The sequence below is a fragment of the Sceloporus undulatus genome, chromosome 2 (genome assembly GCF_019175285.1).
Source record: "Sceloporus undulatus isolate JIND9_A2432 ecotype Alabama chromosome 2, SceUnd_v1.1, whole genome shotgun sequence".
Lineage (NCBI taxonomy): Eukaryota > Metazoa > Chordata > Lepidosauria > Squamata > Phrynosomatidae > Sceloporus > Sceloporus undulatus.
The window spans coordinates 68,410,096-68,432,383 of NC_056523.1; the positions used below are offsets into that span (position 1 = coordinate 68,410,096).

The 22,288-nt window shown below is 38.4% G+C and overlaps 1 protein-coding gene across 1 annotated transcript in view; it reads right to left on the reverse strand.

Annotated features, from left to right (window-relative positions):
• Nucleotides 1-759: 759 nt before the first annotated feature.
• Nucleotides 760-22,288, reverse strand: part of IPPK (inositol-pentakisphosphate 2-kinase) — a 32,794-nt gene continuing 11,265 nt past the window's right edge. Inside the window, exons 2-9 of the mRNA XM_042449647.1 lie at nucleotides 19,888-19,935; nucleotides 13,964-14,059; nucleotides 11,920-11,986; nucleotides 7,463-7,575; nucleotides 6,161-6,250; nucleotides 4,891-4,949; nucleotides 3,099-3,171; nucleotides 760-1,094 (exon numbers count right to left, since the gene is read on the reverse strand). Coding sequence (XP_042305581.1) covers nucleotides 774-1,094; nucleotides 3,099-3,171; nucleotides 4,891-4,949; nucleotides 6,161-6,250; nucleotides 7,463-7,575; nucleotides 11,920-11,986; nucleotides 13,964-14,059; nucleotides 19,888-19,935 — 867 coding nt within the window. The 3' untranslated portion in view covers nucleotides 760-773. The remainder of the gene's footprint in view (nucleotides 1,095-3,098; nucleotides 3,172-4,890; nucleotides 4,950-6,160; nucleotides 6,251-7,462; nucleotides 7,576-11,919; nucleotides 11,987-13,963; nucleotides 14,060-19,887; nucleotides 19,936-22,288) is intronic.

The following is a 22,288-nucleotide window of genomic DNA, read 5'->3' on the forward strand; positions in this document are numbered from 1 at the left end:
TTTATTGAAAGAAGCCAACTTCAAAAGTGTGATTTATGAAGCCAGCTTCTTTGAATACATTTTGATTAAGATTAAATGTAGTTTAAGATTTAGACATAACACTTCTTATCTTCTCCTTGGACCAGCATTCAAAGGGAAAGAAGAAAGAAGGGGCACACCGAATGCTCACATGATGCATCTGACAATCTGTCCAAACTAGATCTATATGTCCTAATGTGTCGTGATCAGCAAATATTTGGATGGATTTAGTTCATTAAATTAACATAAGCATAAGGTAAATGAATATTTTATACTCAAAATATTTAATTAAATACCCAGCACATTTTGGCTGAATAATAGGGCTATAAAAACACACACACATTTTAATTAATAAGTGGGAAATTATAGCACAATAAATAATTTTGCCACTATATTCTCAAAATATTTTTAACTCTTATTTATATTCATTGAATGTAAATGCACAAAGGCACTGTGTGAGCATCCAGATGATTTCAAAGTATGTTTGTTTTACCAAACTGGAAGCACAGCAAATCAGCACAGTAAAAATCTATGCAGACAGAGCGCTGCTGGAAAGCAAGGAGGCCAGAAAGATACAGAAATTGTTTTTGCAACCTACTGTGCCACCAAATACATTTACAGCAAATTGTATCAAGTTGTATTTGATTTCTTCTTCTTCTTCTTCTTCTTATTATTATTATTATTATTATTATTATTATATTTAATTATATCCGGCTCTTTTCCCAAAACTGGGACTTAAGAGTGGTTTCACAATATTAATAAGAGCGAAGGCAAAGTAGAGGAAGAAACTTCTTACCATTTCTTACTAGTTCTTTACTGAAAGCACTTGCTTCACAGTAACTCCTTCCTTGTGATGAGGGAACAATCTTCATATCACCTGCTTTGCAGATATCTGTGCTGCTGAGCAGAGCCATTGTTATTACATGGATCAATTCTTTCAGAACTGTCCTTGTACAATGTGGCCCACTGACCAGGCCATTTGATGGAAAGAAGAAAGGCTTCAGATGGTGAGCGAGTTCATTCAGATCAGATAAAGAGTCCTCATTATCTTTACAACCATAAATTAATTCACCATTCTGTAATAAGAAAAGAAGTCATCCTGATAAATATTCTACTAAATGTATTTCAATTTACTATATGAGTACCAAACATTGTATTTTTATGTGTCTTGTGGTGTAGAGGTTTGAAAGTGTAGGGTCTTGTTTGGCTTAAATGAAAGAAATTAAGGATCACATCTTGGTCAGCTACATAAATGCTGGGCTTATCCATGAGAAACTCAGATCAAGTCAATCTATCAACCATTTCTCCCTCTGAATAAGATCCAATACACTGAATGTCATCTTGATTAGGATCAGCAATAAATGTATGTTTAATTTTCCACAGGGACAGGAGTCCTTAACAGTATTGCAGTAGGTCAGTACCAATGACAACAATGTGGTTGGTACTATTATAGGCAGAATTGGAGCTTGGTAAATTCTAATTCAAGTCAAGTCAAAGCCAATAATAGGTCCAGACAAGGTGAACTCCAAGGGTATAGTTGACTTAAATATGCAGCTGTCTATGAGTGTCCTTCTCCTTTTCTCTGTTCTTAGTCACCTTGAAGCCTCCACTCTGGTGTTAATGAGATTGAGGAGGTATCTCAAGTTGATGTCACTACTGGCTTGGGCAGTGTTGATTGAGGCATCTGTCTGACCTTAATACTGGAGGTTCAGGGTTGAATGGTACTATGGATGAAAAGCCTATACTAACCTGCTCTATCAATGGTGGAGGTCAAAAGAAAATTTTTGCACAATTTATATAGGTTCTAGAATTAATCTGTCTGTAGTACAAAATATACACTGATGTTTATACAGTAAACCACCACATACCAGCTTGAATGTCTCCAAGAAAGGGTGGGGAAAACAAGAAACTATTGATATTGATTAATACAAGTCTATAGAGTCTCGTGTTAATTGATCTTCTTGTGTGAAAGTGGCTACAGATAAAAATGTCTGCTGCTAATTTGTGTAATCTGTGTAACATGGATAACAGTTAGTTCTGATTACTTTATATAAGGATCTCTTTCTGATACACTTCCTAAGCAACAGTCTTGACTACTCTATGTCCTGGAGATTCCATTAATACATTTTTTGTTAATAGACATGAATAGATTAAAGATTTAATTTTATAAATCATGTTGGCTTTAGTTAGTGTAAAATATATTTATTTTCTATTACAACGTCTATAAAATATAAACTTCTTATGAATATCTTCTTCTAGTTAATATTGGGAAGTGCATTTATTACAAGCATTTAATCTGTATTTTTTCATTTGCAAAAATACCAAAACAACCCTTTATTGAACTCCCACAAAACAATCTGGAAAAATCTCATATCCACCCCTCCCCAAAATAGTGAGCATTATAAAAAAAAGCGCAAAGAATATTTTCAACTGTCTTGCATGATAAGTAATTTTTCTGTTTTCAGTTTGGATGGGAAACAGTGGAAAGAAATATAATCAGTAGATTTCATCACTACAAGGATGTGACAACTTACAGTGAAACTTCACATTGGTCTGCAGGTTCATTGTGGCTTTGTACTTACCAATACCTGTCACCACCTTTTATCAATAATATTATCCACCTTATATTTTCCTTTGGTTCCACTGACTATTTTTTCCCATTCTTTTGAGACTATACTATGGTATCCAAATATATAGACCCACATATATGTTTCCTTAGAGCTTACAGTTGTAAACTGCTTAGACACTGTTAGTTCAGTATGAAGCGGTATATAAACGAAGCTGTTTGTTTTCCACAAAAAATTTTTTCTTGTTTTTCTCTAAAAGTCCTGCCTTTTGCATCTTCGCATCAAAATAATTAATACTAAGTTACCTTCAAGGAATGAAACAGAGGCACATTCCTAATAATATTACTACATATGCAATATTTCCCTAGTGAAAAGTGAAGATCTGAATTACTTGTTGACTGTATTTAACTTTGAGTGACTAGCAGGTGACCAAGGCTCAACAGAAAGATATATGTGATGGGACAGACAGGGTGGTAAACAAAAGACTCCTCTAAGATTTTCAATGCCTCTTACCTTAAATATTTTTAAGTTATTCTGTGCCTCCTGTAGTAGGCTTCGCAAGGCAAAGTGCATTCTCTGTTTATTTCTGAAAGGAAAAAACACAGGACTATTTAAAATTTAAAAATGTAACATAGGGCCCATTCACATTACAAAAAAAATCGGTTTTGAAACCGATTCAATCACGTGAAGTTCCTACTCACCCCGAATCTCACACAAGCGAATCCGGGGCTTGCACACCCGTTCCGTGTTAAATGGCCCCTAGCGCGGGTCTTTTGAAATCGGCGCAAATACCATTTCTTTTTAAAAACCCCGGGTCCTGGGAATGAGAACTTTGGCCTCGATCACGATCAAGGCCAATTGAGGGAGGGATTTAGGTCAGAGGGTGGGCAAAGGGCAAGGCATTTCCTCCCCTCATCGGAGGGGAGGGGGAGGAGGAAAGAGCCCTGGGCAGAAGGGAGCAAGGGAAGGCATTCTTTAGGAGCCTCTTTTCCCTGCATCCCCTTCCCAAAGCCCTCTGTCGCTGGGCATTCCTTCCCTTGCAGGAGGAAAAAATCAGATCATGAACGGAGCTCATGTCAGGCAAACCCCCCCCCTTTTCAAATGCAAACAATTTCTATTCCAGAATGTATGTTTAATTTTTAACCATTTTTTGAGCGCACCTGCGCATGGTTTATATGGCAGAATGTATGTTTAATTTTTAACCATTTTTTTTGAGCGCACATGCGCATGGTTTATATTCCAGAGGCAGATGGAGCTAGGCTTGCACTTGGATATCCTTGGATCTCCTTGCTTTCTGCAGAGGGAGAAGCTACAAATGTTGCAAACAATCAATGTTACATTTTTACCAATTTTTTTTGAGCAAATATGCGAATGATTTGTCTTCTTGAGCAGATACAGCAAGGGAAGCAAAGGGAAAGCTAATGTTGCTTTTAAAAGCATTAAAAAAAAGGCATGGCAATCCCATCCTCTGCCTGGGACAGGGGCAGATCTGACCCAAAAGCCCACAGGTTTATTAAAAAAAAAAGAGAGAGAGAGAGAGAGGCATCTCTCTCCCTGCTTCAGCCGCTGAAACCCCTGTGCCTGGCTCTTTAACAAGGGAGGAGACTTCCCCTGATGCCCTGCAAACCTCACCATGACGATAGCTTGATTGGCAGCGGCCAATCTACAGAATGCATTCGATTTCTGTCAAAATGCATTCGATTTCAATTTGTAGTGGGCACTTGCTAACGGAGCGATTCGGGGGAGGGGCATCTGGATCATCCCAGTTCCCTCCATGTCTTTTACCCCAGTATGAATGGGGCCTAAGTAAATACTGAAATATTCCTGTCCTTTCTGATTTGCAGATCTATGTCCTTAAATTCCATCCCCTCGTCTGCTACAAAGCCTTTTCTGAAGCCATCCTAATCAGTCTTAAATTTTCTTCTTATTGCCACATTATTTATCTGTTTTCATATCTGTGGCAAACCTCACCATGCATGTGAGGAAGTAGACTAAGTCTACAAAAGTTTATGCTACAACTTCTTTTGCACAATTAATCCCAAAGATGCTACAAGATCCCTTTGCATATTGATATAACACAACTGTATTTCCAAAGTCTACCCTCCATGCAGTTCAACATACTTACAATTGGAAAATTTTCCACCTAAGAAGAGTGGGCTTTCAAACAGGATCGATAATATTTTTCATTACACTAATCTTCAACAGTGGGAGTAAACGGTGCTAATTTTATAACCACTGTGGTAATAAAAGATGAATACAAACTATACACAAAGTATTTTTTTTAAAAAAAATCATTCTCTCTTACCCTGAGAAGAGATCTAGGGGACAATATTTACTGAGCTGTTTCCACTTTCCTTTTGCTACCTGTTAACATACAACAATTATGAATGAGTTCAAAGGAAAGTCCCAGTAAACATTCACTTACCATATATCTTGTGTACAAGTCAACCTCATGCATAAGACAAAAGAAGGTTTTAGGACCAAAGTAAAAGAAAGAAAGAGTAGATTGATTTTTGAAATCACAACTCCTGATTCATACATCACAAGGCAGTAACTGTGGAAAGCAAAACTGAATTAGAGTTTACTGCTCTTCCAACCCCCATTCCAGAAAGGCTATCCAGAATACCATGGTCAATGATACCAAAAGCCGCTAAGAGATCTAGTAGAACCCACAGCGATGCACTCCCCCACACAGTTCTAGAGTAAGTCATTCTCTAAGGCAACCAAAACTGTCTCCATTACATAAACAGGTGTGAAACTATATTGAAATGTGTCCCCTGCAGTTGACAAGCCACCACATGCTTTTGCCCAAGAATTAGATGTTGCAGACTGGACTATAATTATCTGGCATAGCAGGATTCAGTGGAGGTTTTTTTTTCCCCCCCAGATCTCTTACAATAGCCTCCTTCAGGATCCCTGCCCTGTTGTAAAGAGCCAATAATCACTCTCCTTACCCACTCAGTCTCTCTCTGTCCTGTTTAATAAGCCAAGAGGCACAAGGGTGTGGTATTATTGTTTTATATCCCGCTATTCTCCTAAATGGGATTCACATGTAGTGGCTCTCACTTCTCCAAGTATCCTGTCCACACCCTCAGGCAGCACAAACAGAATTATCCATCACCTGGATAAGCAGGGTCAAAGATACATCCATCAGACCTGTATCAACTCTTGCATCCAAGTCAAAGCAAATCTGGATGATTCTATCTATGAAGTGGTGGGCAGCAGGTTGTTGAATGGCTAAAATTGCTCTTTAGGGCAGATTGTAACAGATCCCTGACCACTTGAAACAGGTTTGCTGGATGGTTCTATATTATTGTAATGAGATTCATAAAAAGACTGATCAATACAATTTATCAACAGTTTTCAGTGAAGTTATTTTCCATAAGGTAAAGTGGCTTCTTATGAAAAGAACTCATTATAAATTATAAAGCAAGTGATGTTTCACTAAAGCATCAGTTTAGGCACAATTTTAAAAGTTTCTAATTTATTGTTTTCTGAACAGCAGTCAAGATGGAATATTCATTCTACCATGGTGATCTACAAACAAAATTCACACATCATTGACAGGACATTACCTTTAGATGTTGATGCATACAATAACGACACACTTTGTATTTTATCTCTTGGGAAACATGGCTTGAAAAAGGGAGAAACCCACATTTGGGCTGTAGGAAGAGATAAGTAGATATTTTAATAAATCTGATACATTTAATATAATATATTTAATACTCACATACCAGTTGCATTTTGACCTCGAGCAGACAGGTGGCTTGGAGTGGCCTCTGGCTGCTCCAACCATGAGAGTGCCCTAAGCAGCATGGGACGGCAATGACCAGACACTGTGGTCCCGAGGGCAGCAGCTACTGTGGTCCACAATGGACCACCAGCAAGGAGTGCTTTTTTGAGGTCCTTTTCAGTCTAATTCTGTGCAATTCTTGTGTTTCATCCTTCACATGAGGGTTCAGGACATATGCCTAACATATCACCCTTTCTGCTAATTCTTCTGCTACCACCATTAGTACTGTATATGCATAAACTGTAGACTTTCTTCTGTTCATGTTGTGTGATTATTACAGCAAGCTCACACCATTTCTTATACATCCCATAGCATTTTCTGTACCCTAAATTAGACTGATAGAATAAATCCAATACATATCTGATTATTTTTAGTTGCTCAATTTTCAAATTTGTAAATTTGATAGAAACATATAAATAACCAAGAATGAGCAGAAGTTAGAGGAGTCACTTATAAATGCATCTTGCATCATTTGGAAAGATTATCTTCTGCATCAAAATCACTCTTTGCAGACCTGTCACCTCCTGCCTCCTTTTATACCAAAGCATCCATTAGTATGGGCATACTAAGAACTCTTTTTTGACATTGCTCTAAACACCTGCACTGATAACTTGAGAGCAAAAATCTTATTCTACTAAGAAACTAAGGAAATTAGAAAATTCTCATACTTTTGAAAACTGGTAAATACAACACTTAGGGAATTACAGTGGGATACAAAATTTACAAATGAGCACCAGAGAGGTGTAGTGATTTCAGTATTGGACTACATCTCTGGAGACCAGGATCTGAATCTCTACTCAGCCATGGAAACTTTGGGCAAATCATATGCTCTCAGCCTCAAAGGAAGGCAATGACAACAAATTTTTGCCAAAAACCCCCCATGATAGATTCACCTTAGGGTCTCCATATGTCAGAAATGACTTGAAACAACAACACAATTTATTAATATTTTTGTGTTTTTCTTTTAATCCATTCCAATATATTCAATAAAAGTGATCAGAGAGACAGAACAGCTACAATGCTAATATAGCTATATTAATGTGTACACTTAAAATATTTTAAAAGCTCCTGGAAGACTTACCTTAATCTCTACACAAAGTATGGGTCGGTGTTCAACAAAATGTAGCCTGGTGAGGTTAGGAAGGCACATAGCATAACCACTAAGAGCATCCATGTCTTTATCACAGCGAGACTCTGAAAGGGAAAAAAAAGAGAAAAGTAATTACTTTTTTACATGTTAACAATACAACATAATAGACATTTAAAGTAAATTAGAAACACAACCAATTGCCACTATCAAAATTTAAAAATTGAATCAAAAAGTTAAAGCCACCTAGGGGGCCCATATTGGGAGAAAGGAAAAATATAAATTAAATGAAGATTCAGTGCTGCCTTTATTACAATAACACCACTTATTTATGTTTATAATAAAATGCAGTGAGCAATGTAAGCACAAAGGGAAACCCAATTTACATTGTTCCAGCAGTAAAAAAAATACTCTTGCTCTGGCTCTTCAACACAGAATGGTCTGAAAACACATGAGCTGAAAATTCTGTTGCTTAGTCCTAGTTAGGTACCCCTACTAAATCAATTGTTGAATTGTGAGTTAATACTGTACATAGGTAAAATCAACTGATACAGTAGATCACTAGTTGGGACTAACAACTGGATTTGGGCCATGGTGTTGTTTCAGGGTAAGGCTAGGCAAGTCTTGGCCTGGTCATTATCTGTACCTCAGGATCTTGCTAAGCTATTCTAGATTTCATCAGGAATAGGATTCCGAAAACAAGAAGACACTAAGGATAAAAGAGGTAAAGAAGTAAATATATTTGATACTGTTTGAGGGAACTACCATATTCTAGCTAAACATTTTTAGTTCTGCCTAAAGCAGGGTAGTCAACTTGTGGGCTTCCAGATGTTGGACTGCAACTGCCATCATATTTTACCACTAGTATACTGTCTAGTGCTGATACTGTTCAATAACATCTGGAGGGACTTCCCCTAGTGTAAAGGATATAAAGTGGTTGCCACTTCTACAAGACAGAACTAAATTGTGAAGTCGAAGGCTTTCATGGCCAGCATCCATAGTTTTTTGTGGGTTTTTCGGGCTATGTGGCCATGTTCTAGAAGAGTTTCTTCCTGACCTTTCACCATCATCTGTGTCTGGCATCTTCATTTCTGAAGAACTTGGCCACATAGCCCTAAAAAACCCCAAAAAACTAAGAAACTAAACTGTTTCCATTTGAAGTAGCCTATTTTTCCCTATAGGGGGAGGACCTCTCTCTTAAGCCAATACCACTCCACTATAACAAAATTTCCAGTATTTCTGGAGAGTGTTATCCCCACCTAACTACCCAGTCACATCACTTTCAGAATAAAAAATGTATTATTTGATGCTACACATGGCAACTGTGTTTGCTTTAGACTTGTGTCTCCAAGTAGTAAACTCAAGAAGACTGAAGGGAAAATATATGTCTTTAAATATTTCAAGGGCACATGCGCAAAGCCACAGCTACTGAGGCAGAAACAGCTGCCCTAGCAAGTGCAAAGCTGCTCTAAGTATCCAGTGTATGGATACAAGTTGTTAAATACAATGACATGTAGTAGCGTGAGCCGGCGTCATATGTGGGCGACTTTTACATGCCACAGCGCACCACAATCACAAGCCCCATTATGCACAATGGGACTCAAGCACAGGCAGAATTTGCCTTACGCAGCGGGGCCCAGAACAGATCCCTGCAAGGGACTACTGTATTTTGTGCCCACATTCCAGAAAATGGGTAGTGTGCATAAAGGACTGCTTGCAAGCCTGTGACACAGTATGGCTGCCTAAGTGGTACAGTAAATCCCCGTTTCAAATATCCAATTGAAATCAACAACTGCATGGACACCAGATAAGGACAAACAGAATTCAAGTGGGTCTGATTTTCACTAGCTGCTAGATTGTCAATGTTAGTTTCTGTCTATTAAATCATAAAAGCCACAAACTTCTCACTGACCTATTCTTTTCAGCATGCATCCTGACAGCTCTCATCTATTTAAATTATTTATACAGAAATCACTTCCTATAAATATAGCCAAATTTCCACAGAAAAGCAGGCTAATAATATTCAATGTTCAGAATAAAACCATGAGCCAACACAGCTTTTTACAAGGAAGCTCAAAAACAACTCCTCCTCAGTAACTATGAGGTGGTCAAATTGCCTGTCACAATTTGACTGGTCTTCTTTTTTTAAATTTTATACAATGTTTTATTTTTTATTTATATTTTTATTCTTATTTATTACAAATCACAATAATCTCATACTTTCAACATTAAACTGGTCTTCTTTTGACATGAACTTACAAGCTTTCTGATTATTATGAAGCACACTCAGCCTAACTAACTTACTTCAGAGGAATTATTGAGGTTACAAATGCTGCTCCAAGCTCTGTGGAAGGAGGAAGGACGAGTGGAATACAAATGTGGAAACACTATTGTGTTCAACACACATAAAAAGCCACCATGTTATTCACTTCTTAAGACTGATAACTTTGTTGTCTCTCTTCTCTAAACATATGAAAAGCCACAAAGTTCCAGCCAAGAACGTTTAAAAATTAAAAACAAGTTGTTCTATCCAGAATGTTTTATTACATTTTAACGTTTGTGTTACAAATCTTTACCAAACTGACAGTTGGTTTAGTGCAACAGTATGCCAGTCATAACCAGCATCTTCACAACAAACTTTGCTGAAAAAACTGCCATCTCGAGTATTGGCTCTGCAATAGTTCCCTGAGAAATCTTACATTTTAAGTTCACCATAGACCCTGAAGCACAATATGCTGAACTACACAGAGATGTGGATGAGTGGAATGATGGAATGGTCTCTGCAGAAGGCCTGGAACTGATAATCTATTTTACAGCACAAGAGTATCTATATCATGCTGCAAGAAAAAACCTACTTAACAGATGGGAAACCCAGAAACTAATTTACCTGTGTCAGAAACATTTCACAATACTTGGTTCAGGAGAAGTGAATCATTTACCCAAAATAAATTATACATCCAAACAAATTAGGTTCCATTAACCACAGGAACTGGAATTTTGCCAGGACTGAGTAGTCCAACATTCAATTATTAAGCATATTTTTCCTCTTACAGCAAAACCTGGGGTTTCTGATTAATTTGCATCCAAATACAAACAGAGCCAGCTTTAGCCACTGAACAACAGGCCATTGTACTGCTACGTTTTAAATCTTTAATGAAGTTAAGTGTAACTTAGGACAAGTGTATTTTGAAAAAAAAATGATATTCATTACCATCTGGGTGACATAACCTTCTTGCATAGATTTGACTAACTTTACAGAAATGCCACATTGAACTATTAACCAGCAGAGTCTCCACAGCATAAGAGAAATATGAGTGTGGACACTCATAATAACCAATATTTTTCTTCAACAAACGTAAGAAATTATTCAGTCACATCTTATAGCAAAGAAAAACTGAAACCCAAAGATACTGAAGCAGAGTGATAATGGGTGGGAAAGTACTGTATATAAGGGTCTGGAAAGATGATTACCTACAGAGAACACTCCTGAACAGCTTCTGTAGATGTATTTATCTTTATTAATCCATTCATTTGAGCTTCACAAGTAAAGAGGAATGAATTTAGAAACAAAACCTGCTTTTCAGATTGTGCACTTACACTACTAAAAAATGCTTTGGCCTGGAAAATAAGATAAAGAGTTCAGTGGACATAACTTACCTGCAACTTCACCTACATACCAGTATCTTGGATGAATGAACAGATATTTAAATTAAAACCTAGGGTTCAGCAAATTTGCAACAACAACAAAAAAGCAGCAGAATACCCAGCCAAGGCCTAGAGTCCTGTTTAAAAACAGAGCTCTATCTTGCAGGCAGCACATGGCACGTTTTCTTTCCCTTCCAAGGAGAGAGACAGCCAGCACTACAGACTCCAGATAAAGAACCATGCTGGAAGGATGGTGCATGCCAATTTCTTTCATACGTCAAGGTGAAAAGAGATAATTTTTCTAGGATGCCGTTTATATCCTGTTCCTATTTCTGTCCTATGACCACCCTTTAGAGTTATAGGAAGAGCTTTCACTTTTCTGTTTTAGCAAAGGGTAAAGGAGGAGTCTCATCCTCAGGAACCCCATGAATCGGAGTCGACTCGAGGGTAGCTAACAACCAAATAAAAAGACTTTCTCACACAGGCTCTCAAGATCAGACAGACAGATTGCATACCTGTAACTATAGTTCTTCAAGTGGTCATCTGTAACTCATACAAATGGGCTATCTTGCGTCTGCACAGTGCATGATGCACAGCATAGACACAGAATGATCCACTTGTGTGAATCAGAGACCACAAAGAAGGGTTATCTTGCCTGGACGCTTCAACATAATTCTAACTATTCCTAGAAAACTATACAAGTAATGATTTTCAATACTGTATTAAAGGATGTGGCAGGAGTCCCTCCCTCCCCCCCAAAAATAGTATTTTATCCAAGCTGTCACACCATAATTTTAATTCTTTACCTGGTCTCTCTGACTGGATCTTTAAACAAAGCTGTTTCACGAAGTCCAAAGATAGCTGTACAACCTCCTAAAAGATACACAAGAAACAGTTATGTATAGATACAGCAATATTGTACTATTTTCAAGAAAGTTAAAGATATTTGATTTGAAATATAGCTACCTTGAAGATATACCTGAGTGAAAAGTTGGGATAAAAGTGTAAAATTTAAAGAAAAATGAGACTGTCACAACAATGGACTATTGAGGGGGGATTTTGGATGACAATCTTGCCAGATTCTTCCACAAAAAGCAATTCAACATTTTATTAAATGTTCCTCACGTTTTCTTCTTGTGCAAAAGCATTGTAAGAATTATGCCACATTCCTAATAATCTGGACCAATTATTCTGATATCTATAGTTTACCCAACCTTCACTAAACACCAAACATGTATTTTTTCTAGGACACTGTTTATATCCTGTTCCTATTTCAATGAACCATACATCTATATGGTCATACTTATGCAACTGAATATGCAATTGGGAAAAAAATGTTTTCCTTAAATTTATCAGTCTAGAGCAGGCAGCAGCATGAATCATGAAAATTCAATGTTTCATCTGAAGAACAAGATTAGGGCAAGAAGCTGCAATATTCCATTCCTTGTTCTTAAGCAAAATTGTTCATGCCTTCCAGTATGAATTCAAAGCTGCCTTCTTAGGTAATGATGAACACGTTATGACATACTGTATTAGGTTATTGCTGAATGTTTCTGTAAGCTCTCTGCATTTTGTTTCCTGCTTAGAATTGCATAATGAAACAGATGGTGAAGATACTCAGAAGACCAAAGTGATTCCTCCCTTTCTTTACATGAGATAAGTAAAATATCTAAAATTTAACCAAAAGAGATTTAACACAGAATGGCATTAAAATCCAAATGCACAAGCTTTTTTGTCTATTTCCCCCTACTTTTTCTATGTTACATACAGGTTATCTGAGACCTTTCCTATTTATATGTCTGCTCACATTACACCCACCCATCTTTCATCCATCCACATACATACTGTAGGTGGATGTCAAGTCAGAGAGGTAAGCAGGCCAGTTCTCTTCCACAGAATAGCTAACCCTGGTGCTTTCTGCACCGCCATTTGGGACGTCCGGAGGACGTCCCATTTTAAAAAAGGGGCGTCTCTTTTAGACGCCCCATGGCCTAGTACGGACTCCGTCCGTACAAGATGGCGCCGGCCCTTCTACATGGCCGGCGCCATCTTTGCGCATCGGACGCTTAGCGTCCGTACGCGTCGCGCAGCTGCTGACGTAGCGAGCGCGCCCCTGGCGCCTCGCTACGTCGCAAACGCGACGAAAAAAGAAGCTCCATTTTGGAGCTTCTTTTTTCGGTCCGCGCGGGAGTCGGGCCGTCTGAAGGCTCCGGCTCCCCCATGGACATACTGGCGGCGGCAGCAGACCGCCGCAAAGCGGCGGTCTGTACCCCGCCCTTATGTAAGAGGTAGGATCACATTAGACTGGCCTTTGGTCTCTCCTTTGAATTCAGGGCTTCCTGGTTATGCAGTTTGACATAGAACCACATTCATTTCAGGGGCAGGAAAACTGTTACTCTCCTTCTGCTACTCTATAGCTTTATAGTGGAAATGCAAGTGCAGTTTATTTTAGAGAAAAAATAGAAACTTTATCTGCTGCTCTGTTTTTCTTATGAATTTTCTGAAGGCAAATTAAAAAAGACTTGGTCCTTGAGTGAAATCCAAATTAACCAATTTAGCTAAAGAGTTTTACAATCAGCCCTTCTTATACACGGATTTGTTATACACGGATTCAAGCATACACGGTTTGAAAATGTTCCAAAAAAAGGATAAATTTAAATGATCAAACCTTGATTTTCCATTTTTTATAAGGGACACCATTTTGCTATGTCATTATATTTAATGGGACTTGAGCATACACGGATTTTGTTATACACGGGGGATCTTGGAACCAAACACCAGCGTATAACAAGGGTCCACTGTACAAAAATGAAACATTAATCCAAAAATAAAATGAAATAAAATAATTACCCCATGATGGATGTACTTCTCCCCAAAAAACTGCTTCATAATGTGTTTCCCAAAGTACACTATATTTTGAAGATGATGAAAGATTTCTTCTGGTGTCTGAAAAGGAAATTATAAATTGTTTGCAAAACCAATTATACAACTCCTAACAAATAACTGTAAAATTCAACTGATGTGCAAACAAAAAGAAGTTTACTTAAACTGTGCAAAGTCCAGAAACACCACAATAAACCTCCAAGCAAAAGAAAAATTCATACAATGGTATCTATCAGCAACTAATGAGAGTGTTTATACTACTGCTCATATCTTTTCATGAAATTACATCACTACTATTGTTGGTGCTATGTGGGTCATTTTGTCATGTAATTTAAAGCAGGGTTTGACAACTGTTAAAGGCTGGGGGCTGCACTGACCCCCCAGAAACCTTGGAGAGCTGCATTACCTACTGCATCCACTTGGGCTTTTTGCCCCAAGACATCTTTCATGGAGCACAGGAGGCATTTTCATCATATTTGGGGGCCTCCTGGGTAACTTTAGTCCCCAGAGAAGCTTTTTTTAAAAACACACACACAAGAGAAAATGAGAAGACATCTAAACTGTCAAGGGGGTCTTGAAAATATGGTGAAAATTCCATGCATGAACCTTAGTGGCTTATTTGGGAACATTTAGGAGCAAACAATTTTTGAAAAAAATATCCCACCCCAAGAAGCCCGGGGTCAGGGGGTACACAAAAGATCCTGGGGGGGGGGGGTCACAGGCTGCCCATGGGCTGCCCCCCCCCAACTTAAAGTATGGCAAAAAAAGCAAATATGAAAGAATCAAGCTTTAAAAAGTTTTTAAAATAAAATTGTGTCTCTCCCCCCCTTCAGCAAGAAAGAAGCTGGGAGAACAGCCAACAGAATGCAGCCAACAGAATCCAGTTATGAACACAGTGAAAAACTTTTCAGTTTGGAAGCACAGTGCCAGTGATACCTTAACTAGCTAGAAGGCTAACTTCACATAAAAGGCATGCCACATATTAAGCATACCATTTCAGGACTAAGGTTCAATAATACAAAAAAAAACAAACCAACACATCAATTGGTCACAAGACTGATGAAAAGCTGAACAGCAACCCACATATGGTGTGAAGCTAATGTGTTGTATTCAAAGGTTATTTAGAGCTGTATGCTTCATTTTGTAAAGCAGCTCAGTCTGGAGGTCATTTTCCATTACTTTGCATACATGTTTTCTTTTTTACATAGGTACACTTGAACCTAGCCAGTGTGGTCTCGAGGTTTGCATATTTGGGTCTTGGAGTGTGGAAGACAAGAGTTCAAATTCCTGCTCAGCCACGGAAACCCATTGGGCGACCTTGGGCTAGTCTCATGGTCTCAGCCTCAAGGAAAGGTAATGACAAACTCCTCCTGAACAAATCTTAAGATGAAAACTCTGTGAAAGACTTGCCTTTGGGCTGTTGTCACAGGTTGGAAACAACTTGCAGGCAAACAACAACGCTTGAAAAGAAAGGCCAATATAACATTATTTTACACTGCTAAAAGGAACTATAGAAATAGTCTACATAAGCAAATTATTCCAAGCAAAGGACTGTTTTCACTTCAGTCTGTTTTCTGCTGATAATACATTGTATCAAAATAACAGAAGGCAAAAACAACAGCAACAACAACAGGGAAACATCTGTTATTTAATAAATAAATGTACTTAACTGTAACTACAGTTATTAGTCCTTATAATAATTGATCTACTGCATTAATGAAACTTATAGAAATGCTAACGTACTCTACTGTTTACACATAGTGGTTTAGCCGGTCTACTGTAATGCATCAGGAATAGTAACTGGATTTAAACCTTGATGCTTTAGGATGTTCTAAGTCACTGGGCACCTTTCTTGGTACCTGTTGGGACCCACTATCCTTCCCATTTTAATTCTCCTTTAAAAGAAATAAGATTCTTACCTACAGCTGGATCACATAAAAGTGAAGGTGCCACCTTTGTTTCCCATGAATGCCTCTAGGCTGTAGGTTTTTTTCAGACACATTCTTGGGAAATGAAGGCAGTGGGCAGCTACAGGGTGATGCTTTCTTCTACATAAAACCCAGCCACCAAGAAACAGAAGGAAGAAAAAGAACCCCAATGCTGCTGCCGACTAAACTGGGGACATGCTAAAAAGAGCAGAAGGGAAGTAGCGGAGACAAAAAGATCCAAGACGACCAGGGAAGGCAGCACTAAGAGAAGGAAGAATCATATATGTCAGTATATGTATGCCTGCATACACATACACATTGGGGAGAAAAACCCAAATGTGAGGGAATTCTCCACTTGCCATCCCAAGAATGACCTTGTGTCTGTAGCTAGTGATATGGGATGAGAGTGAAAAAGAGAGGGAGAAAAAAAGAGGTGGGGAGGTGAAAGGGTATGATTTTGCCTACTGGAGACTCAGAAATAATCCAGTTTGAGACACGTTACCTGCGCTGACCCAATGTTAGGGAATTCTGGGAACTGTTGTTCTGTGAGACATTTAGCCTTCTCAGTCAGAGATATGGTGCCACAATAAACTACAATTACCCAAGACTCCCTAGCACTGAGTCAGGGCAACAGAAGCAGTATCAAACTGGATTATTTCTGCAGTGTGTTTTGGACTTCAGTTTCTGTTGGCTGAGTAAATTGCAGGATTGGTTTTTTGCACTGGATTCAACCCTACCTCTGCCTTGTAATCAGTCTATTTGGAAGGTTGAAACTGGCCATGCCCACTCCCATGCTTTAACATCCATTTTGAAATTGGTGTCCTGTGTGAGGTCTCAAATTTCCAAATGTACCCACAATCTAAAAAAGTTTGGAGTAATCTTTTCAATGCTTCTAATATATTGTTTTATTAATACAGGGGCCCTTGCTTTACATGGAGATCTGTTCCAGACCCCCCTCCCCGCGTAAATCAAAAAATGTGTATGCTTGAGCCCCATTATTTCCAGTGGGGCTCATGCTTGCTGTGCGGCCATGTGCACGCCATTTGCGAGCCCCATTGGATATGATGGGGTTTGTGCTCGCTGCGCAGCAATGCACGCACGCCAGGCATTCACCCGTTTCCCAGGAGGCTTCAGTGTATGCTAAAAGCCACCTATAAGGAGCCCACGTATGGTGCAGGCTCACTGTATGTCAATACACTCATCCTTCCATATTTGCAGATTTGATTATTCACAGATTTGATTATTATGTTCTCTCTAGGAATATCTAGGTCCTCCAGTGCAACTCTATGGTCAACTTTAACTAAAAGTTGCACTGAAAGACCTAGAGATTCCTAGAGAGAATACTCTACTAGGCATTTGTAGCTCCTCCAGTGCAGTCCTATAGTCAGTGTCTGTTCAACCTTGATCATAGAGTTGCAATGGAGGATCTAGCAATTCCTAGAGAGGTGTCCTCTAAGGGAAAAACATGTTGTTTTTGTTATTTGCGTTTTTCCCATATTCACGGGGGTCTTGTGTCCATACCCCTAGCAAATATTCCGGGACAAGTGTATTATGTTTCTTATTCTCAGGAGTGGGGGCAGAACTGAGGCTGAAATAATAGTGGCTTGGACATGAAAAGCAGCATCAGAACTCAAAACAATAAAAAGACTCACTTGCGGTTTACTAGGCAGCTAGACATATCTTGAACTGTCCGTGAATTGCATTAAATCCAAAGGCAGGAAGCTACCATGAGTCTTCAAGTTTAATCCAATTTTACCTTGTTTTAAGCTTTTATATTAATTTATACTTTCATTCAGTCTGGTGTGATTGGCCAAATTACAATTTTGTATGCTCCACTTGCCATCTAAAAAAAACTATGAGCAATATAAACATGTGTCTTATTCAGCTATAGATCCCACAGTGTAACAATCTTCTGAGCCAGTCAATAGTTGAAAGAACATTCAAAATTCTATAAATTGAGCAAATAGCTTGTATTAGTGGTATTACTGGACCTTTAAATTGGCATTTCCCAACAATACTCAAATTGTATTTACAAGAATCATAGAATCATAGAGTTGGAAGAGATCGCAAGGGCCATCCAGTCCAACCCCCTGCCATGCAGGAACTATCAGACAAAGCATCCCCGACAGATGGCCATCCAGCCTCTGTTTAAAGACCTCTAAGGAAGGAGACTCCACTACACTCCGAGGGAGTTTGTTCCACTGTCAAACAGCCCTTACTGTCAGGAAGTTCCTCCTAATGTTGAGGTGGAATCGCTCAGGGTCTTAGTCTCTGGAGCAGCAGAAAACAAGCATGCTTCCTCCTCAATATGACATCCCTTCAAGTATTTAAACAGGGCTATCATATGACCTCTTAACCTTCTCTTCTCCAGGCCAAACATCCCCAGCTCCCTAAGTCGTTCCTCATAGGACATGGTTTCCAGACCTTTCACCATTTTAGTTGCCCTCCTTTGAACAAGCTCCATTTTCTCAACATCCTTTTTGAATTGTGGTGCCCAGAACTGGACACAATATTCCAGGTGGGGCCTGACCAGAGCAGAATAGAGTGGCACTATTACTTCCCTTGATCTAGACACTATATTCTATTGATGCAGCCTAAAATTGCATTGGCCTTTTTAGCTGCTGCATCACACTGTTGACTCATGTTCAACTTGTGGTCTACATGGACTCCTAGATTCCTTTCACCTGTAGTTTCATTTAGCTAGGTGTCCCCCATCCCTATCTGTGCTTTTCATTTTTCTGCCCTAAGTGCAGTACCTTACATTTCTCTGTGTTGAAATTCATTTTGTTAGCTTCAGCCCAGCTTTCTAATTTATTAAGGTCATTCTGAATTTTGATCCTGTCCTCAGGGGTATTAGCTACTCTTCCTAATTTGGTGTCATCTGCAATAGTTTGAAAATAAATAATAACTCTTACAACCATCAAGTAACTATTTGCATCTTCTCTAGTAATCTTAGATATCTTTTGAAGGACAGCATCAGTGAAAAGCTATAAAGGAGCTTAGAAACTGAACATGCTGTTGTGTGTTTCTCAAGAGGCATATGAAAGGATCTAGAACTGGCTATTCTTCCATAAGTGGAATTTCCTCATTAAATATTAGGGGAAAACACACTAAAATATTATCTTCTAATTTTTAATGAGCCTTCTCTGAAGTTATCTCTGTACTTGAACTGTAAACTCTGACCAGATGTAGCACAATCCAACAACCAGAAATTCAGGTGCCTTCCCAGTTAATGGGTAAGGGCAAAAAATAAACAAAAAATGTAGCTTTTGAAGAAGTTGCTGTCATTACAAGCTGTACATAAATGTCAGCTCACTGCTTCCAAAAACCTTATCCTTCCTTTAGAAAAATACCAGTAAAAATCAGTTGTATTGCTTTAATGTAATGTCATGGCAAACAGCAAAAGTTATGACGAAACAACAAAATTTCCATAGTAAGTTAAAACACATCATTGCCCACAGTTAGCACACTGAAACAAGAACAAGAAAAGCACAAAATGCACCTCATTATAAACTTGCCCATGAATTAATAATTCAGTATTTGAAAACTCAGATAACTAGCTTAGCTGCCAATGTTGACTGCCATAGACAATTTATGCTTTAAATATCTTTGTCTTTATAGCTGCATTAGCAAACTTTGCTATATTATCTAAATAACTTCATTAATTTGTCCTGATCTGTTCTTCCTGAAAGCTGTTCTACAACAGGCTGCAACAGTTCTTCCTGCTGAACCAGAAACATAGGACAACAAAGTATCATAAGCACCAAGTCTTTTATGGACTGGGGAACACAAAGCCATTTTTTTTTTAGAAAGAGCTTCATTAGTGCAGCCTTCTAATTTATTATAACTTTCACAACTCTACATGCTTACTCTGAAGACACCTTCATTTCAATAGATTTTACTACCTATAACTGTGAATCTTTGCAAGAGAAAGGAAAACAAACAAGAAATCAATAGTCTCACCTTATTTCGGTTCAGAGGAAACTTCAAGAAACGTAGCACCACACAGCGCTGAAATGAAAGGAAATGTGCATTGATTAGTAGAGTATAATTTAGTCAATTTAAGCTGCTAGCAAAAAAAAAATCAGACAAAACAACCCTTTTCTATCGTTTTTTAAATTTTTATTTGGCAGCTTTAATTCTTTTGTTTTGATGTACTGTCTTATGATTTTTAGTTACTTTGATGAAGGGCAAGACAAATAGTAAAATATGTAAATTCATGGGGCTGCCATAAATTAGCAGCTGACTTGAAGGCACATAAACACACCCAGGTTTCACAGGTCTCTTTCAGTAGAAATACTGAACAAAATATATATACATGTAACATGTCATTCTCCAAATCTAGGCCAGGTACACATTATTTTCAAATCATAGTTAAGCTTTATGACTGCATTAAACATTCATTTACACCAACCTGTAAGCCATACTTTTAAAATAATGTATATCTGACCTACAATTTAGAGCAAAGTAGGGAATGTTTTGATGGGGTGAAGTTATCAATTGTTCTAGGCAAATCTGGGTGAAATCCAGCAAGAAGAGGAGATTAACAGGTGACAGAGAATGAGTGAATGATGTAAAAGTCAAGCCACATTACTAAAGTTGAACCTTGCCTGCCATGGGCGTAAGATCCAGAAGAGTATACGGCTTGGGCCCGAGTAACTTGAGGGAACGCCTCTCCCTACATAATCCGCTCCACACGCTCAAAATATCTGGGAAGAATTTATTAGAATACTCAAAGATCAGGTTAACAACAACTTCCCACAGAGCATTTACAACTATGGCCCCCAAGTTATGGAATAACTTGCCGGAAGAGATCTGTCTTATTTACCACCTTAGAGGCCTTCAAGAAGGCACTTAAGAAAGATCTCTTCCAGCGAGCCTATTCACCCAATTTTCTATGAAGAACTTAAGGGAAAATCCCACTTCTGGCTGTAAGTGAATATTCTAGATGTTTTTAGTACAGTATCTTGAATTGTATTTTTAAGTGATGTACTGTTTTATTGAATGTAATTTAGATGTCATTGTTGTTTTATGGTTGTAATCCTGCCTCGATCCATTGGGAGAGGCAGGAAATAGAAATTATTATTATTATTATTATTATTATCATCATCATCATCATCATCATCATCATCAGGGACTATCTGTACTGTACAAGCAGCAAAATCTGATGGAGTCCACAAGCTCTGCCTTTTGCTCACAACCATCACTGCTGAATGGAAGAAACTGCCACTACAGGATGCGTAAAATATGAGTTCTTCACCATTAGTTTAGAGTGGTTCAGATTGCACAGATTTTACTTGAAGGAGAGCTAATAAGAACAGGTTACATAGCTGTAACTGTAGTTTTTTGTGCAGTCATCTGTGAACACACACACACACAAATGGTTATCCTGCACCTGCTCAGGGCCTTTTTTGGAACATTCTATTGCGTTCTGAAGCGTTTCAGCAATAGCCTCACCCATCTACAGCAGGCCTATATAAGAGCTGCTCTTATATCTTATTTCTTTCTTATGGGATAGGCAAAATCTGTCAACCACAGTTGGGTGGTGATGGTGGACAATGAATGAATGTGTAACTATAGTGCTCCTAACATTCGCATATTTTATATATTCACATTGTAGTGCATTTAACTTTCTATATTCTACATTGGTTGTTTTATTCCCTATTTATTCCTTTTGTATTTAACATTGTAATCTTTCTGCTTGCATTGTATGGTCTTTGTACAGTAAATAAAGAACTAACTAAGGCAGGTGAGTGCGAGAAACAAATGACATCTTCTACAGCTTGAGTGATGCATCAAGTAAGCCTCATTCCTACAGTGGCAAGTATAACACCTGGAACAACTTTCACCAACTGAGAAGCTCTCTGCAGAATAATAACAATCCCACAAAGGGAATATACCTATAATATACCTATAATAGCCACACTGTCATTGGCTATAACCACCACCATGGTGGAATTGTGGATGCCATCTACTCCAGTAGTCATAGTGAGAGGAGGAAGTATCAACGTATGAACCCCACAATGAACATGATCAGGAATGATAATGGTGTCAAAGTCATGGTATGGCAGGAAGAGTCTTCATGTGTACCGAATCTTGAACTAGAGAAGGAGAGACTGTTACTCTATGCCAGATTACTCAATTATTTCACTCTTAGAAACAGTGTTGTCTGATTCTCAACCAAGACAACCTCAGTGATCACAGTACACTGCTTCAGAGAAACTGGCAGCAGCGAAACCATGTTCTCTCAAAAAGTGATCTCAGATGCAACTTCCCAGAGAGGGATAGAAAACTCAGTGACCATGGTATCCTCTGCAACAGAATGAGAAGATGGTGGTTGAGAGGAAGTATGCTCCTTTGCTTT